Source organism: Papaver somniferum, chromosome 8, assembly GCF_003573695.1.
Source record: "Papaver somniferum cultivar HN1 chromosome 8, ASM357369v1, whole genome shotgun sequence".
Taxonomy (NCBI): domain Eukaryota; kingdom Viridiplantae; phylum Streptophyta; class Magnoliopsida; order Ranunculales; family Papaveraceae; genus Papaver; species Papaver somniferum.
In genome coordinates this window covers 101,564,015-101,582,353 of record NC_039365.1, presented here as the reverse complement: position 1 = coordinate 101,582,353, position 18,339 = coordinate 101,564,015, and the positions used below count along the sequence as shown (strand labels likewise).

Here is an 18,339-nt window from a genome sequence, read left to right as displayed (position 1 = left end):
CATACATAGGAAAGGTCATATTCTGCTGCATATGGTCGGCAAGGTATTTGTTTAAAACAATGCCGGCAGGGAAATAATTGTATTACCCTGCCGACGTTATGATTTTTGAACCACAAGAGAATGTCATTTTCTGGTGTTTAAGCCGACACAGAATTTTTTCATTACATTGCTGACTAACACACCGTCGGCAGTGTCTTAACTTCTTACCCTGTCGGCTATAAAAATTTTCATACACAGGAGAAGGTCATTTTCTGCTGTTTTAAGCCGGTACGGAATTTTTTCATTACATTGCCGACTAACACACCGTCGGCAGTGTCGTAACTTTCTTACCCTGCCGGGTACAACAATTTTCATACACAGGAGAAGGTCATTTTCTGTTGTTTTAAGCCGACACGAAATTTGTTCATTACATTGCCGACTAACAAATAGTCGGCAGTGTATTTATTTTATTACCTTGCCGAACCTGGTAACTGCACCATTTCTGTTATCAGGGCCGGCAGTCTGCCAGTCCACAAACTTGCTGGCCCTTGTTTAGTCGGCATAGTAACTTAACAAAACATTCACTCAATACCATGCCGGCGGAATGACATATCTAAGCAAACCATTCATTCAACAACTAGAAATCCAACATTTATCCAAAATAAGAAAACATGTGTCCCATAAACCCTAAAAAAACATTTGTCCAACCATTAACCTTAACATTTTTCTAACACATAAATATATAAACTAGAAATGCATTCATTCACGACCACGACCACGGCCCTGTTTAGCATTTTCACGACCACTACCACCACCACGGGTACGAGCCCTTTTTTGTTCAGCATTCCTCTTGGCTTGTGCTTCCCTCTTTAGTTCAGCATTAGCTTGCTGGAACATTTCGGTGGCATCTTCATTGTCAACATTGCTAGCGTAGTCAATGTGCTTATTTTGCTCTTCAATCGACAAAGGTTTCCCTCTTTCTCTCGCGCAACACATCATCTTCACAAGGGTCCTCAAATGCTCCTTTTATTTTCAATTAAACATCAAACAATTAATAGAATGATTCGATAATGTAATCTTAAAGCAACTCTAAAATACTTACAAAGTTCTTAAGACTTGTTGATGGGTCTTTCGGTGGCATCCTCCTCTTACGACCCGGTTGTTCAACATTCTCTTCCCTAATCACAGTAGGACGAGCAAAACCCAAGTACCACGACATGTAATTCTCATGAGCTTCATGACCTTTAGTCACCTCGTCCAAAAGACTCGTATCGATTTTATGGTCACGTCTTTCGTTCCAACGAGAAATCTCTGATGCTGGAGCGTAATGGACGCCAATAATTTTTTGGGATGTGTTGCACTCCTTCCATACCACTTTAAAGTGAGGTTTATCACCGGGATGGGGTTCTTCTTGGACGTAACCCACTTGTCGCATTACCCGGTTTGGATCGTACATTGAAAATCGTTGGGGGTAAAACAAGGGACCGCGGTACAATGCAACATCATCTCTCCTTACGATATTTTTTTAATCTTTTTTATCATCTCGGTATGGATAAAATATTACCTCATCCGTAGTCATTTTGTCCAAGGAGACTCGCATGTTGATAAGCTGTTGTGGCATATCCTTATCCTGAGCACCAGTAAAATTGTATCGCTGTCCTCTTGACAGGTGGCTCGCAAGCTTAGTGTTTACTTTGACGTGGGGATTGGCTTTCACCGAAGAAGGGAAGTGCCCATATATCCAAACCTATGCAAACACAAAGTTTAGTAAGAATCTTATCATATAAGCATTTTGCAAGTACAAATTATGTATACAATTGAATTACCTGGAAGAGACATAGATAGTGCCCTTGAACCCTTTGTCAACTCTGCATTCAAGAAGGCAACCACCGCGGTACCCCAAGAATACTTATGCATCTCATGAAAGGGATGCAATAGTTTAAGATACTTGGCGTCGACCAAGCTTCCGGAACTGTCAGGGAAGATACAATTGCCCAAGATGTATAGCAAATAAGCTGACGCAGTGGCATTGATTTGCACTATAGACACACTTCCTTCCTTATTAAAGGTTTTTTGGGTTTCGGAGTATGTGTCCCTCAACATCTTCATACTTAACTTCTTGCATAAATAACCATCCTTCATCACAAACAAAGACTCCGACTGCTTCTCATCCAAACCGAAAAAGATCTTGGTCAATTTGAAGATCTTCATCCAAGAAATGTCATTTTCGTAGCCATCATTGATTGCTTTTCCCTCAACCTCGAGGCCTAGAATTTGATGAGCATCATCGGGAGTTAACGCCATCTCACCGAATAAGTATAACATTGTGAAAAACGGGGGTCTAACAACACCACCCAATATTTCGCTTAGCAATTTGTATGGACAAGCTCGAATATACTTTTAAGAGAATCAACAAGACTCAATCAATTAAAAGTATATCAACGAGTTTATATCTCTCTTCTTGATTTTATTTACTCAAGCAAGAACTGCGAGTTCTAATCAAATACGAGGAATAACTTGGATGGTACCAAAGACCAATATCCAAGGATCAATCAACGACAATCAACAACCAAAGGTTGGATTACTCTAATTGATGATCTAACACACAACCTGTATTATTTCAATTATAAAGATAAACAATATAATGTGGAAATAGAAATAACATAGCCACCAGAATTTTGTTAACGAGGAAACCGCAAATGCAGAAAAACCCCGGGACCTAGTCCAGATTGAACACACACTGTATTAAGCCGCTACAGACACTAGCCTACTCCAAGATAACTTCAGACTTGACTGTATTTGAACCCCAATCAATCTCCCACTGATCCAAGGTACATTTATGCTCCTATGCCTCTGATCCCAGCAGGATAATTAGCTGATCTCACTCACAACTAAGAGTAGCTACGACCCAAAATCGCAGGCTTTGACAATAAACAAATTTGTCTCCCACAGAAAAGTCTATCAAATGATCAACCTGTCTCCCACTGATAAACCCTAAAGGTTTTGCTCCGTCTTTTGATAATAATCAAGGTGAACAGGAACCAATCGATAATCCGGTCTTACATTCCCGAAGAACAGCCTAAAGTTATCAATCACCTCACAACAATCTTAATCGTATGGTAGCGAAACAAGATGTTGCGGAATCGCAAACAATGAGACGAAGATGTTTGTGATTACTTTTTATATCTTGCCTATCGGAGATATTAATCTCAATCCAATCAATCTGATTGTACTCGTACAATAGAAGATGCAAGATCAGATCACACAACTAATATAAAAGTAATATCGGTCTGGCTTCACAATCCCAATGAAGTCTTTAAGTCGTTAACCTGGTTTTAGAAGAAGAAAACCAAAGGTTAAAGGAGAATCGACTCTAGCACACGAACTAGTATCACACTTAAGGTGTGGGGATTAGTTTTGCACAATACTAGATGTCTCCTTTATATAGTCTTTCAAATCAGGGTTTGCAATCAATGTTAGCTTAGTAACAAAGCATTCAATATTCACCGTAGATGAAAACCTGATTTAGATTCAAGTTAATATTTCTCAACCGTTAGATCGAAAACTTAGCTTGTTATACACACTTGACAATGCACGCTTCTAGGTTTGTTATCGTACCCAAACGTATGCACTTGTTGGTTCAACAATAGTTAACCAAATGGTTATCCATATGAGAATTTCATATCAACCATGTTCTTCTTCACCATAACTAGTTCAAATGACTTCAAATGAACTAGTTAGAGAGTTGTTCAATTGCAAGGAAATCTCATGTACTACACAAGACACAATTGAAGCAAAGATGATTTGATTCACTTGAATTGGTTCATGAACTTTTATAGCCACGGTTTGCAAACTGCATTCCTTAGTCTTTTTAAGTTTAAGTTCATAAATCATCTTCAGATATATAACCTTCTCAAGTTCGCATACTAGGTTCGCGGACAAGTTACCGGGCAGAGTTTACAAACTCCAGCAGAAATTCTCGGGTTTGAGAACTTCACCGGTTCGCGGACTGAGTTTGCGGACTTAGCTTCACGCAAGTAGTTTGTCAACTCCAGCAGAAATTCTCGGGTTTGAGAACTTTGGCGGTTCGTGGATTGAGTTCGCGGACTTGGATCACGCCATTCTTCCGGTTCTCTTGATCAACAAAGTTCGCAAACTTTGGCTCAAGGAATATGACTTATACATAAATGTGTTTCCACAACAATGCTTATGTCCACCATTGGCTATGTAATCTAAACTCTCATTTCAATCACTGAAACATTCTCAGAGGACGTTATATAGTTGTTATTCACAAACCATTTTTCGTCAGAGCAATTTTCAAAGTGATTGAAACATAAAATGACTTTCGTCACTAGGTAAAGATAAACTTGATCGAAGCGAAAAGCTTACCAACACATATTTCGAGATATAGATAGGCGAGGTATACTCGGCTCGAAATACCAAATGTGTATAATCCAAGTCTATATATATATATATATAGCATACGACTTCTTGTCTCAAAGAGTATGAGATAGAGTAGATAGACTTTTGAGTGACAGATAAGTTCAAGTCTTCACATACCTTTTTGTCGAGAAGTTCCACCGGTTCCTTGAATAGTTCTTCTTCTTGTATGATGAATCGCCATGAAGTCCTTGAGCTCAACTACACTTTTTATCCTAGTCCGAGACTTGGCTATAACAGACTAGAAATCAAGACTTATAGTTTTGATCACTAACATTGACAAACATGCTTGAGATATCAACGCATGCGAGTTCGACCAAGCAATGCTCTAACACATTGTATCAATCTCTCCGTAGAACCTCTCAAAGAATGCAGATACAATAACTCTGTCATACGCAACAGTCGAACTCTCCACCGCAGGCCACAGCCCGGAGTTCTCGACATATTCCCATTCAAGTGGCCATTTCTTCATCATAGTGTTTGAAGCTTGGCGCCTCAAAATACGGATGGCACGCTTGTGATCCTAAATACCAAAAACACAAAATTAAAAGAAATACAAACACTTGAAGGAAATTTAAGATAAATAGATGCACTTAAATAAAAACAGAGTTTCATTAAGATTACTTACTATAGCATTATGGATTTCACATGCCCATGTGTCTTGTTTAAGTGTGACCTTCAAGTGAGAGGGAAGCATATGGGAATCAGCCGGTTTAGTGATAACCCTCTTCGGTCTTCCGGTAGCGGTTGTAGTTGCAGTTGCAGCTTCAGTTTGTTGATCATCACTTTCTTCTTCTCCACCTTCTTCTTCTTCCTCTTCTTTATCCTCTTCCTCTTCAACAATTTCACCTTGTCTATCTTTATATCCATCATTGTTATCATCATCACCATTACCTCCTCCAACAGGTGGCATGTCTTGATCATCATCATCATGATCATCATCTCCGCCAGCAGCCGGAGTTCTTTCAATACCATCATGATCATTACCTATTCTACGAGATGGATTTGATTGGTCTTCATCTGGAGTTTCATCTGAATTACTGGGTTTCGGTGGTGGTTGAGAATCATTTTTTTCACGGATCTTGAGCGTTCCCGGCTCAACTAACGTCCCTCGATATGTTGCAGTCAAGAGTTTGTCACCAACACGAGGAGGTCTTGAAGGAGGAGTAACATTTTTCTTCTTTACCTTTTGCAACCTAAACAAGAACAATTTAAAAAAAACAGTCGGCAGGATCGAAAACTATAATGCATGCCGGCTAAACAATAGTCGGCAGGGTCGATAACTATTATTCATGCCGACTAAACAATAGTCGGCATGGTCATATTAAACTAACGTGCCGACTTATAACAACTCTGAACACAATCGATACAAGAATTTTCCACACAATTAATCGGCAGGGTCTATAAACCATACAATGCCGGCTAAAATGCAGCTGGCAGGGTAGTATTCAAATACCATGTCGACCTTATGACTTTAGGCATCAGGAGACACCAATATTTTTCAAAACACACCGTCGGCAGGGTAAAAGTTATAACCCAATGATTATAAAAAACATATATTGCCTAAAAGTTATTAAGGTTGAATACCTTGCCGACCCTGTAAAAAACAGTTACAGATATTAAACAGACGGCATGATATTCAACCTAAGAGCTTGCCGACTAACCTTAACTATGAAAAGTCAGCAGGGTTGTGAATCAGAGACCTTACCGGCTGAATAACTGCAGATTCACAATTTTGATTTTTCTAACCTAATTTGACATGCAACCATAAAATTGAAGTACTGGAGTAAGTTTAAGTAGGCCATTACTTTCTCAATCGCGTCGTTTCTTAGGTTTGAGCGGCGTTGATTTCTTCTTCTTCAACGGTTTTTTTACTCAGTTTTTGTTGAACTAAATTTCCAGTTCTAGGGTTATATTGAGGAGGAGAAGAAGAGAAGAAGATGAAATGAAAAAATAAAATTTGATTAGGGTAATAAGAATTATAATTCATAAGGGTATTTTTGTAACTTTGTCCATTTTAATACCCCCCTTGCCCTTGAATGAGTCCCTTTAAAATTGGGTATATCCAATTAATCTGGGTATACCCCAATATAGCTAGGAAAATTTACCCGTTTTTTTTTTTTAATGTTTATTTGAAATTATTACATATTTAACTAATTGGAAGCCTAACAAGCTAAGCTCCAAGCAGCGTACTAATACAATAATTGAACAGGTTGTCGTGCTAGCCTACCAGCGAGCCTCATGAGGAACCAAGCCGAGGGAGCCGAAGCGAATAGTGTGGCTATGGTCGTCGCAAGGAGGGCAAGCTCTACCGTCCATGCCAAACTCTGTAATATTGCGCCATCTAAGACTCGAACCTGGGACCTCCTGGAGCGCATGAAACCTCTGTGAAGCGCATGAAGGTTACTGCTTTTATTTTGAGTATGTAATTTTTTGATGAGTGAATTAAAATTTTCATAGATGCAAGATTGAAGTACCCGAAGTATATTCTCTAAACTAAAAGAATCAAGAAAGAAAAGGGAGAAACATGATGTAACCCCCAAACACAAACTAAAGCTTGAAAGCTAATGGTTGCAAGAAAAAACACCAAAAAACAAACATCACAGCACACACAAAAAAACAACCCGACACTACAAAAACACTTACAAAGCTTCCCCTGCTTCACTGAAAAGAACAAATCAAGGAGGTTGAAAAATCACTTCTTCCCGGATAATTGTAAATTGGATGGTGGTACTAGTGAAGACACCCCGGCTATGCAACCATTTAGCCACTGTTATCGTCACTTGCTTGATAATCCCCTTCACCTCCTTACTCTTATCTTGAAAGGCTCTCAAGTTCCGCTCCTTCCAAATAGACCAAGCAATTGCAGCTGGAAAAACTTTAAGAACAAGAGATTTACGAGAAGAATTTTAATCATACGCCAAGAACTCACCAAAATAATTAGATCTAAAGGCGCTGCCCATATCAGTGAATTGTAACTAACTAGAAAGGTTGTTGATATATGCAACAATAATGGCAAAATGGTGCATGTCCTAGAATCCAGAGTTGGCCCAACTCAAGCAATGAATTAAGGATGCAAGATAAGTCATGAGATGGCCAATGCATTGGTCAAAAGCTCTGACCACATCCGGGAAAATTCGTGCAAGCTAGTCATACAGGTTGTACATCATTATTGTCTATTCATCGGCTAAGTAAAGTTTGTGATACATGGAGCATATGATGCATTAAGAAGTATTGGCATCAATAGAAAATCATTTTTTCATGAGTTTGTTGTATCTTAAGTGTCCAAGAAAGTGCAGCTCAATTCCAAGGCGTGAAGGTGCACAATGATGCAACATTTGCTCAAGAATTGTGGTTACCAGGTCATCATTGGCTTTACACGTATGCCAGAGTTGGGATACAAGAGAGAACGAACATAAAGTGAGTTTATAACCTAATTAGAGTGTCCAAAAACATTTGGTACAGATGTGGCATGATTTGGACGAATTAGAAAAAGCTGGTCAGTTTTACATCGCTTTATTTGATTCGAAATTACCCGTTGGCCACTTGGATACACAAGGATTGTGCATCTAGTTGTGCACGGTTTTGTTCATGTAACTACTATACAAAAAGTATAACAGATATTGTAAATAGGTAGGCTAAGTTAGGATAGCATATGCTAGGCCTTGAGAGAGTTGGGCATCACTAAGAGAGTGATGGCATGTGTTCTGTTTATCTTCCTTTGATGTAGTAAATGAGAATGTTGAATTATTCGTTATGTTGTTGTTTTTGTGGGATTGATGCATTGCAAGCCTCTAATGCGGTATGAGATGTATTGAGAGATTGAAAGGAATGAAAGAAAGACTTTTGTTGCTAAAGGCCTAAGGATGTAAGCATATGTAAGGGCTGAATACTTGTAGGTGAAGATAATTCACTAAACTACAATATTTTCGGTCATGACCCATGCAAATGAAAACCGTAAACTGGTGGTGTGAAACATAGTATGGTGATTGATTCGGTAAAGTATAACCGTCCAACAAATCAGGATTAAATCAGTTCGGCTTCTAAATTATGTGGAAACATACTTTTTAGTTGAAACCAGTATTATTTGTTTTATGTCAAACCTCTTGAGTTTTACGCTACTGCAATTTGAAAAAAATATCAGTTTGTCACTATAATATAACAGACATAACATAATTTAAATACCAATTGAAAAAATTCAACTACATTTTGCATACCTAATTGTTCATGTCTTTCTTGATTGCACTAAAATCGCTTGACAACTCTAAAGTATTAAGAAATTTAGTATCGAGAGTTTTCTGCCTAACATGTTATTGTTGAATACCGTTGATGGGAGCATTTATAAAGCTACATAGTTTTTCGCACATAGTAGAATCTTCTTCCGGTCTAAACTTAGAACCACGAACTCTTGTTCAAACATATTTTTGGTGAACCTGTCATTTTTTCTGTTTTCTTTTCTTTAGATTTTGGCTAACAGAAAAAGTTTCGATATAGCGATTTTTTTTGAAATTAGAAGAAATTTGATGGAAATTATGGGAGTAAAAGGTATGATTTTGAAAAGGGGAAGAATGGTATATACAGGGGCGAGTCTATGGTCATTGGATCAACTACTCGTTAGCGGCATAGGCTCGAAAGAACAACAAAGCATTAGACGCTCAGCGCCTAAAGCTTGCTCGGCCAAGTTTGATCGCACAGATGCGATGCGCAATTGCTTGTCCATTGTGGAGAGGGAATGGATAAATTTTCCCATTTGCCCTCTCCCGGTCTATCTTAACCATTAGCATGTTCCTTCTAAAGGAAAATGGCCACTACCGGTTCTCCAAAATTGGGCTTGTAAAAATCGGCTACTGTAGTCTTTTAGCCCATCCAAAAGAAGGTGGATTCGCTACTGCATGCAATTTCTAGCATCATTTGATATTCTTGCCTCCCATACATTCTTGTGATGTATTTATAAAATATTTGATTCACGTCTCATCACCTGAAATCAAATCCCCCTGTTATGATATGATATCTATTGTAAAATACAATGACACAGCCTTCCTTCCACAAACTAAAATGACTCAGCTGAGCACTTGGCGAATGAGCACTCAGCTGATTTTCCAAATCAATCTGCCTTTCTTCCGAGAGGGCAAATCACAGATAATATCATAATCGCACATGAACTTATCCACTCTATGAAAACTTCTAAAGCGAAAAGAAAAGGATATATGATGCTTAAATTAGATCTTTCTAAGGCGTTTGACAGAGTGGAGTGGACCTTCATTACAAAAGCCCTTCTTAGTTTTGGATTTATTGAAAAATGGGTAAACCTCATCTTGCAATGCATATCCACAACATACTTTTCTATTCTCCTTAATGGTTCTCCCGGTCCAAAATTCCATACCTCGAGAGGTTTAAGACAAGAAGATCCCCTCTCCCCTTATCTTTTCCTCATCTGCATGGAAATCCTATCCAGGCTCCTTGACAAAGCGATTGTTGATAGGAAAATTTCTGGTCTCAAAATCAACAAAAACGCGCCAAACATTTCCCACCTTTTCTTTGCGGATGACTGTTTTCTATTCACAAGAGCTAATTTAGGAGAGGCAAAAAATCTGCTAGATATTTTATCCTTATTTGGAGATTTCACCGGTCAAATGACAAACCTCCAAAAATCCAGTGTCTATTTTAGTCCTCGGATACATCCCAAACATGGAAAAATCATAGCCAAAATTCTTAAAGTCCCTTTGATGACTAAAATTGATAGATATCTCGATACCCTCTGTTTTTCGACAAAAATAGAAAAGCAAACTTTGACCCGCTTCTTCAAAAATACTACTCCACTCTGCAAGGTTGGAAATCGAAACTCCTTTCCCAAGCAGGTAGGACAGTCTTAATAAAATCTATTCTGCAAGCTTTCCCAACGTATCAAATTCAAGTGATTGCTCTTCCAAAATATACCTTAGATAAAATGGATCGGATCCAGAGAAACTTCTGGTGGAAAAAAGAAGGGCAAAAAAGACAGGGAGGGTTCATCAGAGCTTGGGCCAGCATATGCAAGCCTATCTCGCAATGAGGGCTAGGAATAAAAAAAACCCCACAAATTCAACGTAGCTCTCCTCACCAAACTTGCCAGTCGCCTTATCTAAGATCAAGATCAATTATTGGTCAAACTCCTCAAAGCGAAATACTTTCCAAATTCTCACCCTTTAGAAGCCTCTAGAACCTCAAATTTATCGTGGATCTGGACAAGCATACAGAAAGGCTTAGACCTAATTAAAGGCAATTTCATTTGGCAAGTTAAAGACGATAAATATGCAAAAATATGGGAAGACATGTGGATTCCAAATGAGGAAATAATCTCTCAGCCAACCAACCTTCAAGAACAGGCCCCAAAAATGGTTCAAGAGCTAATAACGGAAGAAAATAAATGGTATCAGGAAAAACTGAACAAATTCTTCAACCCATAAAACAGAAGAAAAATACAAGCCATAACTCCAAGGATACAGGAACATGACAAAATGAGATGTAAACATCATCATTCTAGAAATTTCTCTGCCAAAAACATCTATAATTTCTTAATCAATCAAGTTCAAGATAACAATACCCCAATTGATTTCCCATGGAAAAAATTTGGAAAGTGCAGGCGATTCCAAGATTCAAATTATTTACTTGGAAATTAATTCAGAATGCTCTACCTACCTCTGCGCGACTTGGAGCCCATAACACAGATATTGATCCTCACTGTCAGATGTGTGATGCACAAGTTCATGAAACAGACAATCATTTGTTTAGATCTTGCCTATTCGCTAGAGCTATCTGGTTTGGGTTCTCTCTTGATAGGCTCAATTTGACAGAAAACACTGACGAGATGGATCATTGGATTAAAGGGTGGATTTCAGAGAAAGATTCAACTAACCTAGTGGAAAAAACAACCACCATTCTTTGGTTCATATGGAAATACAGATGCTCGGTAGTCTTCGGGAAAATATCGCCTGACCCAATTAAACTGATCGGCCAAATAAACAGATTTCTGCACTCTATTCCCTCAAAAACAATTCAAAAGGGATTTAAAAACCAAAAGGTGAAGCCGGTCAATTATAAATGGTCTGATTTAAATATAGGTTGGATAATATTTATAGATGCTTCTTTTAAGAAAGAAGACCTGGCTATGGGTTATGCCTTTATTCTTTACTCAGTGGACCAAGAGTCATTTATGCACATTTCAGCGGGTTCAGAGAAGGCGTCATCGGCTCTTCATGCGGAATCGATAGCCTTGTTAAAGGCAGTTACTTGGCTAAAAGAATTATATTGTCAAGCGTTTCAATAATCTCCGATTGCAAAGCTCTAGTTGAAACTATAAACAAGGTGAGCACATGCTTTTCTTGGCCAGCCGAAAACACTTTGCAGGAGACCAAGGTAATTTTGAAAGACCTCCCTCAAGCGCAGGTGAAGTTTATAATATGGAAGCACAACTCAACAGCGGACTACTTAGCTAAAGAAGCAAGGATAAAAAACCTCCAACATATGTCTTCCAAATTGCAACAAAAAATCCAGAAAACTAACATTCTCTCTAATGTTTTTGATAACAATGAAATTGTAAATCTCTTGTACTATATTTGCTAGTTAATAAAATTACTTTTGCCATAACAAGAAAAGGAAAAAAAAAAATGCAGTACACGACTTCCCATGAAATCAAGGAAATTGAGCTAGTTTTATTTCACATTACCCGCAAAAATAGAAATACTTAGAAATAGAAAATGAAGGGAAAAAGAAAAGGAGTAGATGAAAAGAGATGACTGCGGGCAAGAGATTGAAGGATAAATGTGAATACGATTAGGTCATGTTGACAAAAATGAATCAGTAGAGAGAATTGTAGGTGTAAAGGGTGGCAACAATGGAACCGCAACATATAATAAGTGATGGAAGCAGGGTTACATTCAAGAGACTACTCTGACCCAAGTACCCAGCTAGTGTTATTGTCACATCTGCAATCACCCTAGCCAAAGTTCCAGCTTCTGTTGACAGCAATCCACCATTGTAGGTTCCACGAGCTAGCCTTGATGACATCACTCGAGATAGAAGTGCTAGATTGACACCTGCATGAGCGCACAACAAGCAGAAACATTGAGAAGCCAATCGACAGCAGAAAGTATCACTTTTCCTAAAAAGATAGCAGGAATATGACTTACCTTCAAGAACTTCAGCAAATACGAATGTGATAAATGCTGAGCAGATGTATTGAGGCGCAGAATATGGGCTTATGATATGGAAGCTTGAGAGTATTCCAATGCATACCATAATTTCAGATGCCAATAAAATCTGCCTGAAAGAATACATTGATAGGCAGCGGTGGTAACCATTGTCAAGCCATATTAAACCTCTAACAGAGAATGATGTTAAAAACCAGATTAAGAAAATAAAGGAGATTTTATGAGTTTTAAAGGCACACCTGTCCTCAAACATGTTGCTGACGTAGCTTCCAACGAAAATGTTTACGGGAAGAACTGTTATCCCCAGGCAAGCAAGAAAAATTGCTACTGAACTAGTGGACCAACTGAAGTAGTATGTAGTGACTACACTAGATTCAGAAAGTAAAATTTCCATTGCATATTTGAGCATAAAATAAATCAACAACTGGACCTGAAAGTTTGACAAAAAAAAAGTGAGGAACCACAATCATATCCAAATTCAATAATGTTGATATGATGGCGGTACTATGAACCTATATGTTAATCAGCAAGAAATATGAAGAAACATAATAAATGTGCAGAAACTCATATGGCATTTTTAATAAATTAAAGCAATCTTGATAGGATTTGGAAAACTAGATTAGAAATTGTTTCCTTGTTAAAGTTATATAAAAGTTGAGCCAATCGGGAAAGTTCTGCTAGTATGTAAATATAAGCCACCAGGTTTCAACTAAACGCTCTAACTGCGGAAAGAAGGAGACATCCCAAAAGAAGCATCCAGAATTCCCGACAGAAGCAATATAACCTGTGTTCGACCATTCTAACACGACAAAAGGAAACTGGGAGCACAACATGGTTTCTTACATGAGAATGGGTGTTTGAATCGGCCAATGGTTAGGTCGACTTGACAGCTTAGAAAAAGCAAAACCAAATATTTATCCTACTGGAACTAACCATCTAAAAGCTATCATTTACTCTTTTTTTTTTTCGGAGAGTAGATATTTGACTGCTAACGCTTATGTAAATAAAAATCAAACCTTGACAGACGGTGTAAGCAATCTATAGGCTTCTCGAATTGAACTAGCTGGCTTCCGAGATTCCTCAGAAGCTTCTTCACTATCATCATCATCTTCATCTTGTTGCTTATCTTCTGAAGTTAAGAGTAAGCGTTCTGTCAGTCGGCTTTCTAGCTCGCCATTTCCTACTCCTGCAAATGAACAAAACTATTTAACAGCCTCTATTTTAAAATAATGCTGTTTTACTTTACAAATTACAAAATCCCCCCAAATTCAGTAATAAAAAAACAGGATGCAAGAATACGAATATTAGCATCTCTTTAACAACTTTGTTTTAACTTTTTCTGAATCATTTCCTTTGAGAACGACATTCTAATCTCACTCTTGCCGGAAGTACAACATTATTTTGCTAGATTCTGCTCTTCGGTTTTTTTAGAAAGAACAAAACAAAATTTAATAAAATAAAAAAACTGCTTCTGAAATCTTAGGCATATAACCAATATGTGTAATAATCGGAAGAAACTTTACCAGGATTAACTTCCTCAGCAGTATCATTTTCTTCATTTTGACGAATAGGCTCCTTAAACGAAATCCACAACCACACAAGATAGACTAGCCACGCCAGAGCCATAACCCAGCCTGGTAATGTGTTTGCATTAAATGTGATCCTGTAAATCTTGAAGTTTGCCTGAAGTAAGCCAGCAAGAGCAGGACCGCATGCCATCCCTAAAGCACTAGCACTAACAAAACCTGCAGAAGCTTGCATTCTTATCTTTAGAGGCACACAATCACTGATATAACGCCTGTTAACAGCTCTTGCAGATCCAAATCTGAAACATTGATAAACTTCCTCAAGTCAGAAGAAATAAAGTAACATAGTTACGATTTACGATCTCTCAATGAAAAGGTCTGTATGTGCAAATGAGCAGTCTTTTAGAAGAATTCTAAGACAAACTAAGAACTCTGCCAATAGTTAATTAACTTCAATTAATTGTGGTAATTCAACTAATTATATAGCTCCGTAATATTATATTCACACTGGATAAGACTAGTCTGAACAACTCATAGCTAGTTCCTTGTCCAGTGTCAAAAAGGTATTGAGGCTATGTATCCCAAAATGGGGAAGACAATTAGAAGTCTGAGTCTAACTCGTGGATGCAAAAGTCAAATTACTAACCCACATAATAGACGACCGATTAGAAGGACTGCTATGGAGTCGAGATCAAATGCCAACGCATACATGGCATTCCCGAAAAACAGAACAATACTGCTAAATATAAGAGGTCTGAAGTATGATTTGTTTGACCATGCACTAAAGTAAACGGAAGAAAACACTTGAGCAACAGCCATCGCCCCAATCACAACCCCACAGACTGTTGGTGCGGCTCCAAGGCTTGTAGAGTAGTCGTCTGCTGTCGGTACAATGATATAGGTGTTGACCATATAGAGAAATGTGTTCACCAAGTTCAATAGAAGTGACATAAAAGCATAGTTCTCGTCATCAACTTGATCATCAACTGCAGATGGTAACTCTTCTTCTTGCACAATCAGTGCATGCTGACCTAGAAAGTTGAGAAAGTTTGTTGAGCGAGATAACCTGTCTATAGCTGTTTTAATTGAATCGATAACAGGCTCCTGCACAAGAAACCATTTTTTACACCGAATCCCTTGACATAAAACCAAATGATCGAAAAATCATAGACCTTATTAAGTAGCAAGAAGGAGCAAGAAATTAAAAAGTGAACATAGCTAAAATTCACAAATCAGTATAACCATAACAGAAATAAATGTAAACCTGTATTGGAAGAGATGGCTGATCATAAATGGACAAGTAGCTCCCCTGGCGATCCTGAAGATCCGCAAGATTGCGAGAAATGGCTCCTACTACGGCCCAGATCCCCTGAAGGTGTCAAATGGTCAGCCACAACATCCATCAACATATTATGCAGGACCTTCTCAGAAACATACAACTTATGTTCTAGCACTGTAGAGTTTTTATTCTTTAGCCAAACTAGGATATTAGAAAAGGAACTGCCAGATCCCTAACATTTTCTATGATAAATTTCTTTAAAGACTCAATGTTGGTTTGGAAATATTACCACATGCTTGAATACTTGTTGCAGCTGGGAATATGGGTGATTTGCACGTGTTGTGACATAGTAATCGGTGAATTTGTAGTGAAAGCGCTTATCAAACTTCTTCAGTATCTTCCGCAGGCCAATTGCATTAACCTCAACAAAAAAGAGCAGCTTCAAGAGATCTTGTCCTGCTGCTCTATACGCCTCGCGTAGTGCAGATATTTCGGATATCTCTTGCTGATGTACAAGATATTCGTGCTGCTCTCCAAGCTTCGCTATCCTGCTAGCAAGTAAGCCTTGTTGTTCCAAAAGAAACAAGACAATTTTTTCAATCTGAAAATAAACAGGAAAACGAGGCCATTCATTTTGTAATCAATACAACGAAGTAACAGACCACTGTGGCAACACTTAATAACATATTGGTGCATTAACAAACCTACTTTCCAGAAAAGGCAGAGACATTATTTTCTTGATCAATAAATAAAGAGCGCAAACGACCTACATATTCACAAATACATTCATGTGTCATTTTATCGTCAATTATCTTGTTTTCTGCTATGCTCACCATGGTAAAACTCCAATTATCCTCAACTAAATGAAGAATGGTAACAGACATCAAAATCAACCTGCTAAAAACACTGCATCAGACTCTTCTTTTTTCTTCAAAACTTTTTGACGAACAATTCCATGAGATTATTATCTCTACTCTCACATACTTGTACCATGGTGCGTGTAGTATACAGTCACAATCTAATATGATGGCTTTGAATTTACATTAAGCATTACGGACAGCTGTTCACTATTAGTGGAATTCCTGATATCCTTTGATACATCATACATAGATCTGACGAACCCAATCTCAAAATGTGAAAATGTTCAGCAATTAGGTTGGGGTGCATATGTGCAGAAAGCCACAGAAATATTTTATATACCTGTTTATCTAGCATCCTTGAAAATTCTTTGAGAACATGACGACGATCTTGCGCTCCAACCTCCATTTGTTGAGCATACTGTCTAACTTTCTTTTTCATTAACTTATAGTTAATGTAATATCTAAAGACGTCAAAACAACAACCATTTATATAAGTTTAGATAAGATATATACAAAGAAGTAAGAACTTGTAAAAACTGAAATAACAGATTCTCGCCAAAGTCTAACAATTGAAAATTGCTCACGAAGATCTATCCAAATTAATACTTAAATCATTGCACCAGTAAGTAGCCTAAGTATAGCTTCCCATAACACAAACTTGACATACCCCTGCCATTCTTGAATTTGTCTGTCCTTTAACTTCTTCCCAAACGCAACCATCCTTCCCTGAACTCGGTGAGCCTAATACGAAAGACAGAAAAAACAAAATTGAAGGGCAGTCAGCTACTGAGAGATAGGCTACGGAAAAAAAGAAAAAACAGAATGTTGAAGACACATCACAAAATGAATTCAAGAGAAATTGTAACACTAATAAAACACAGGTGATAGTCATGCAGTGGTGAAATCGTGCACAATTAGAATCAAAGGTTTTATCCAAGCTCATGAATGAAGTATTTGCACTAGATAATACTAGTGATCTTAGCGTGATTTCAGTCAGAGCCCATATCTATTAAACTCAGCTCAGTCAATTCTCAAGGGAATTCCATCCAGAATGTCTGGGGTAGTACATTTGCAAGAGCTAGGTATTTAGTGAAAGTTTCTCCCAACTTCCAAGTACTCCTGAATTCATAATCTGTTAGTTCATTTCCACGTTTATGAATTTGTGTAACCACGAGGTTCTTAGCTATGAATTTTGGATTTACAAAACACACAGTAAATTATAACCCTATGAAACTTGATAATACATAAACATGAATTCAAATATCATATTTGAACCCTAAACTCTCTTCTTTTTCACTTTATAAGTAACAGAAATTCAAAATTTTGAGATTACAACAAGGAATAAGCAATTCTGTATACGAACAACAATTGGCAATTTCTCAAGCAAATAGTAGTTGATTCAGAAACTAACCTTTGATAATTATGAAGATAATTCAGACCAATGAAACAGAAATGATTCTGAAAAAAAAAACACTTTCTGAGATGTTTATGTATTGTTGTGACTTGTGAGTATCTTGAGTAGGAAATAAGTTGACTGGAGTGAAAAGTCAGAGGAATCTTTAACTGAAAATGATGTTATTTTTCTTAATTAAGGGAAGCAAAACTTATCAACAGGTCTACTTAGACTAGAGTCGTATAAAAGTAGGATTAACCTTCTTTGCACCCAATTAGAGAAAGCCAGATTGCAACACTCCACTACTACTGTGCGAAAGTGAAATATCAAAATAATTTGTGTGGTGATTCATGGGTACATGACAAAAAAGCAAGTTAACATATAGTCGGAAAGTGCATGTGAAAGAACTTTATCAACAATGATCCTACTTATTAACGAGTTTAACGCATTATTGCGTTTTGGGTCTACTGAGAATTTGACAACAAGATGCTACTAACGTCTACTGAAGAAATGGATAGCTCGGATCAGTATATGTAAACCATGGAAGGGAAAATGGGGAACTTTAAATATCAGAAGATAATAATCCCCACGGTGAAAGCTGTGAGTATCTTTGATTTGTTTGTCCGTTTTACAACCATTACTATTAGATTCGTAAATCAACCAACAATTCATC

The 18,339-nt window shown here is 37.7% G+C and overlaps 1 protein-coding gene across 1 annotated transcript; it reads right to left on the bottom strand.

Moving 5' to 3' along the window:
- Positions 1-11,949: 11,949 nt before the first annotated feature.
- Positions 11,950-17,827, bottom strand: LOC113302321 (SPX domain-containing membrane protein At4g22990-like). The gene is made up of 11 exons (XM_026551231.1): positions 17,685-17,827; positions 16,941-17,014; positions 16,614-16,734; positions 15,703-16,014; positions 15,399-15,503; positions 14,781-15,238; positions 14,132-14,433; positions 13,625-13,794; positions 12,848-13,038; positions 12,588-12,721; positions 11,950-12,494 (listed from the first exon to the last, which is right to left on the bottom strand). Exons 2-11 carry the CDS (start codon positions 16,991-16,993, stop codon positions 12,256-12,258), a joined length of 2,085 nt encoding a protein of 694 aa, XP_026407016.1. The 5' UTR covers positions 16,994-17,014; positions 17,685-17,827; the 3' UTR covers positions 11,950-12,255.
- Between the last annotated feature and the right edge of the window lie 512 nt (positions 17,828-18,339).

Bases quoted from the DNA above. Each gene is read 5' to 3' on its own strand.
- LOC113302321 (XM_026551231.1), bottom strand. From the start codon at position 16,993: ATGGTTGCGTTTGGGAAGAAGTTAAAGGACAGACAAATTCAAGAATGG. The intron at 15,239-15,398 runs GTTTACATTTAT...TTTCTTGTGCAG, and splicing joins AGCCATCTCTTCCAATACAG to GAGCCTGTTATCGATTCAAT. The intron at 13,795-14,131 runs GTAAAGTTTCTT...GTTCATTTGCAG, and splicing joins TGCTGAGGAAGTTAATCCTG to GAGTAGGAAATGGCGAGCTA.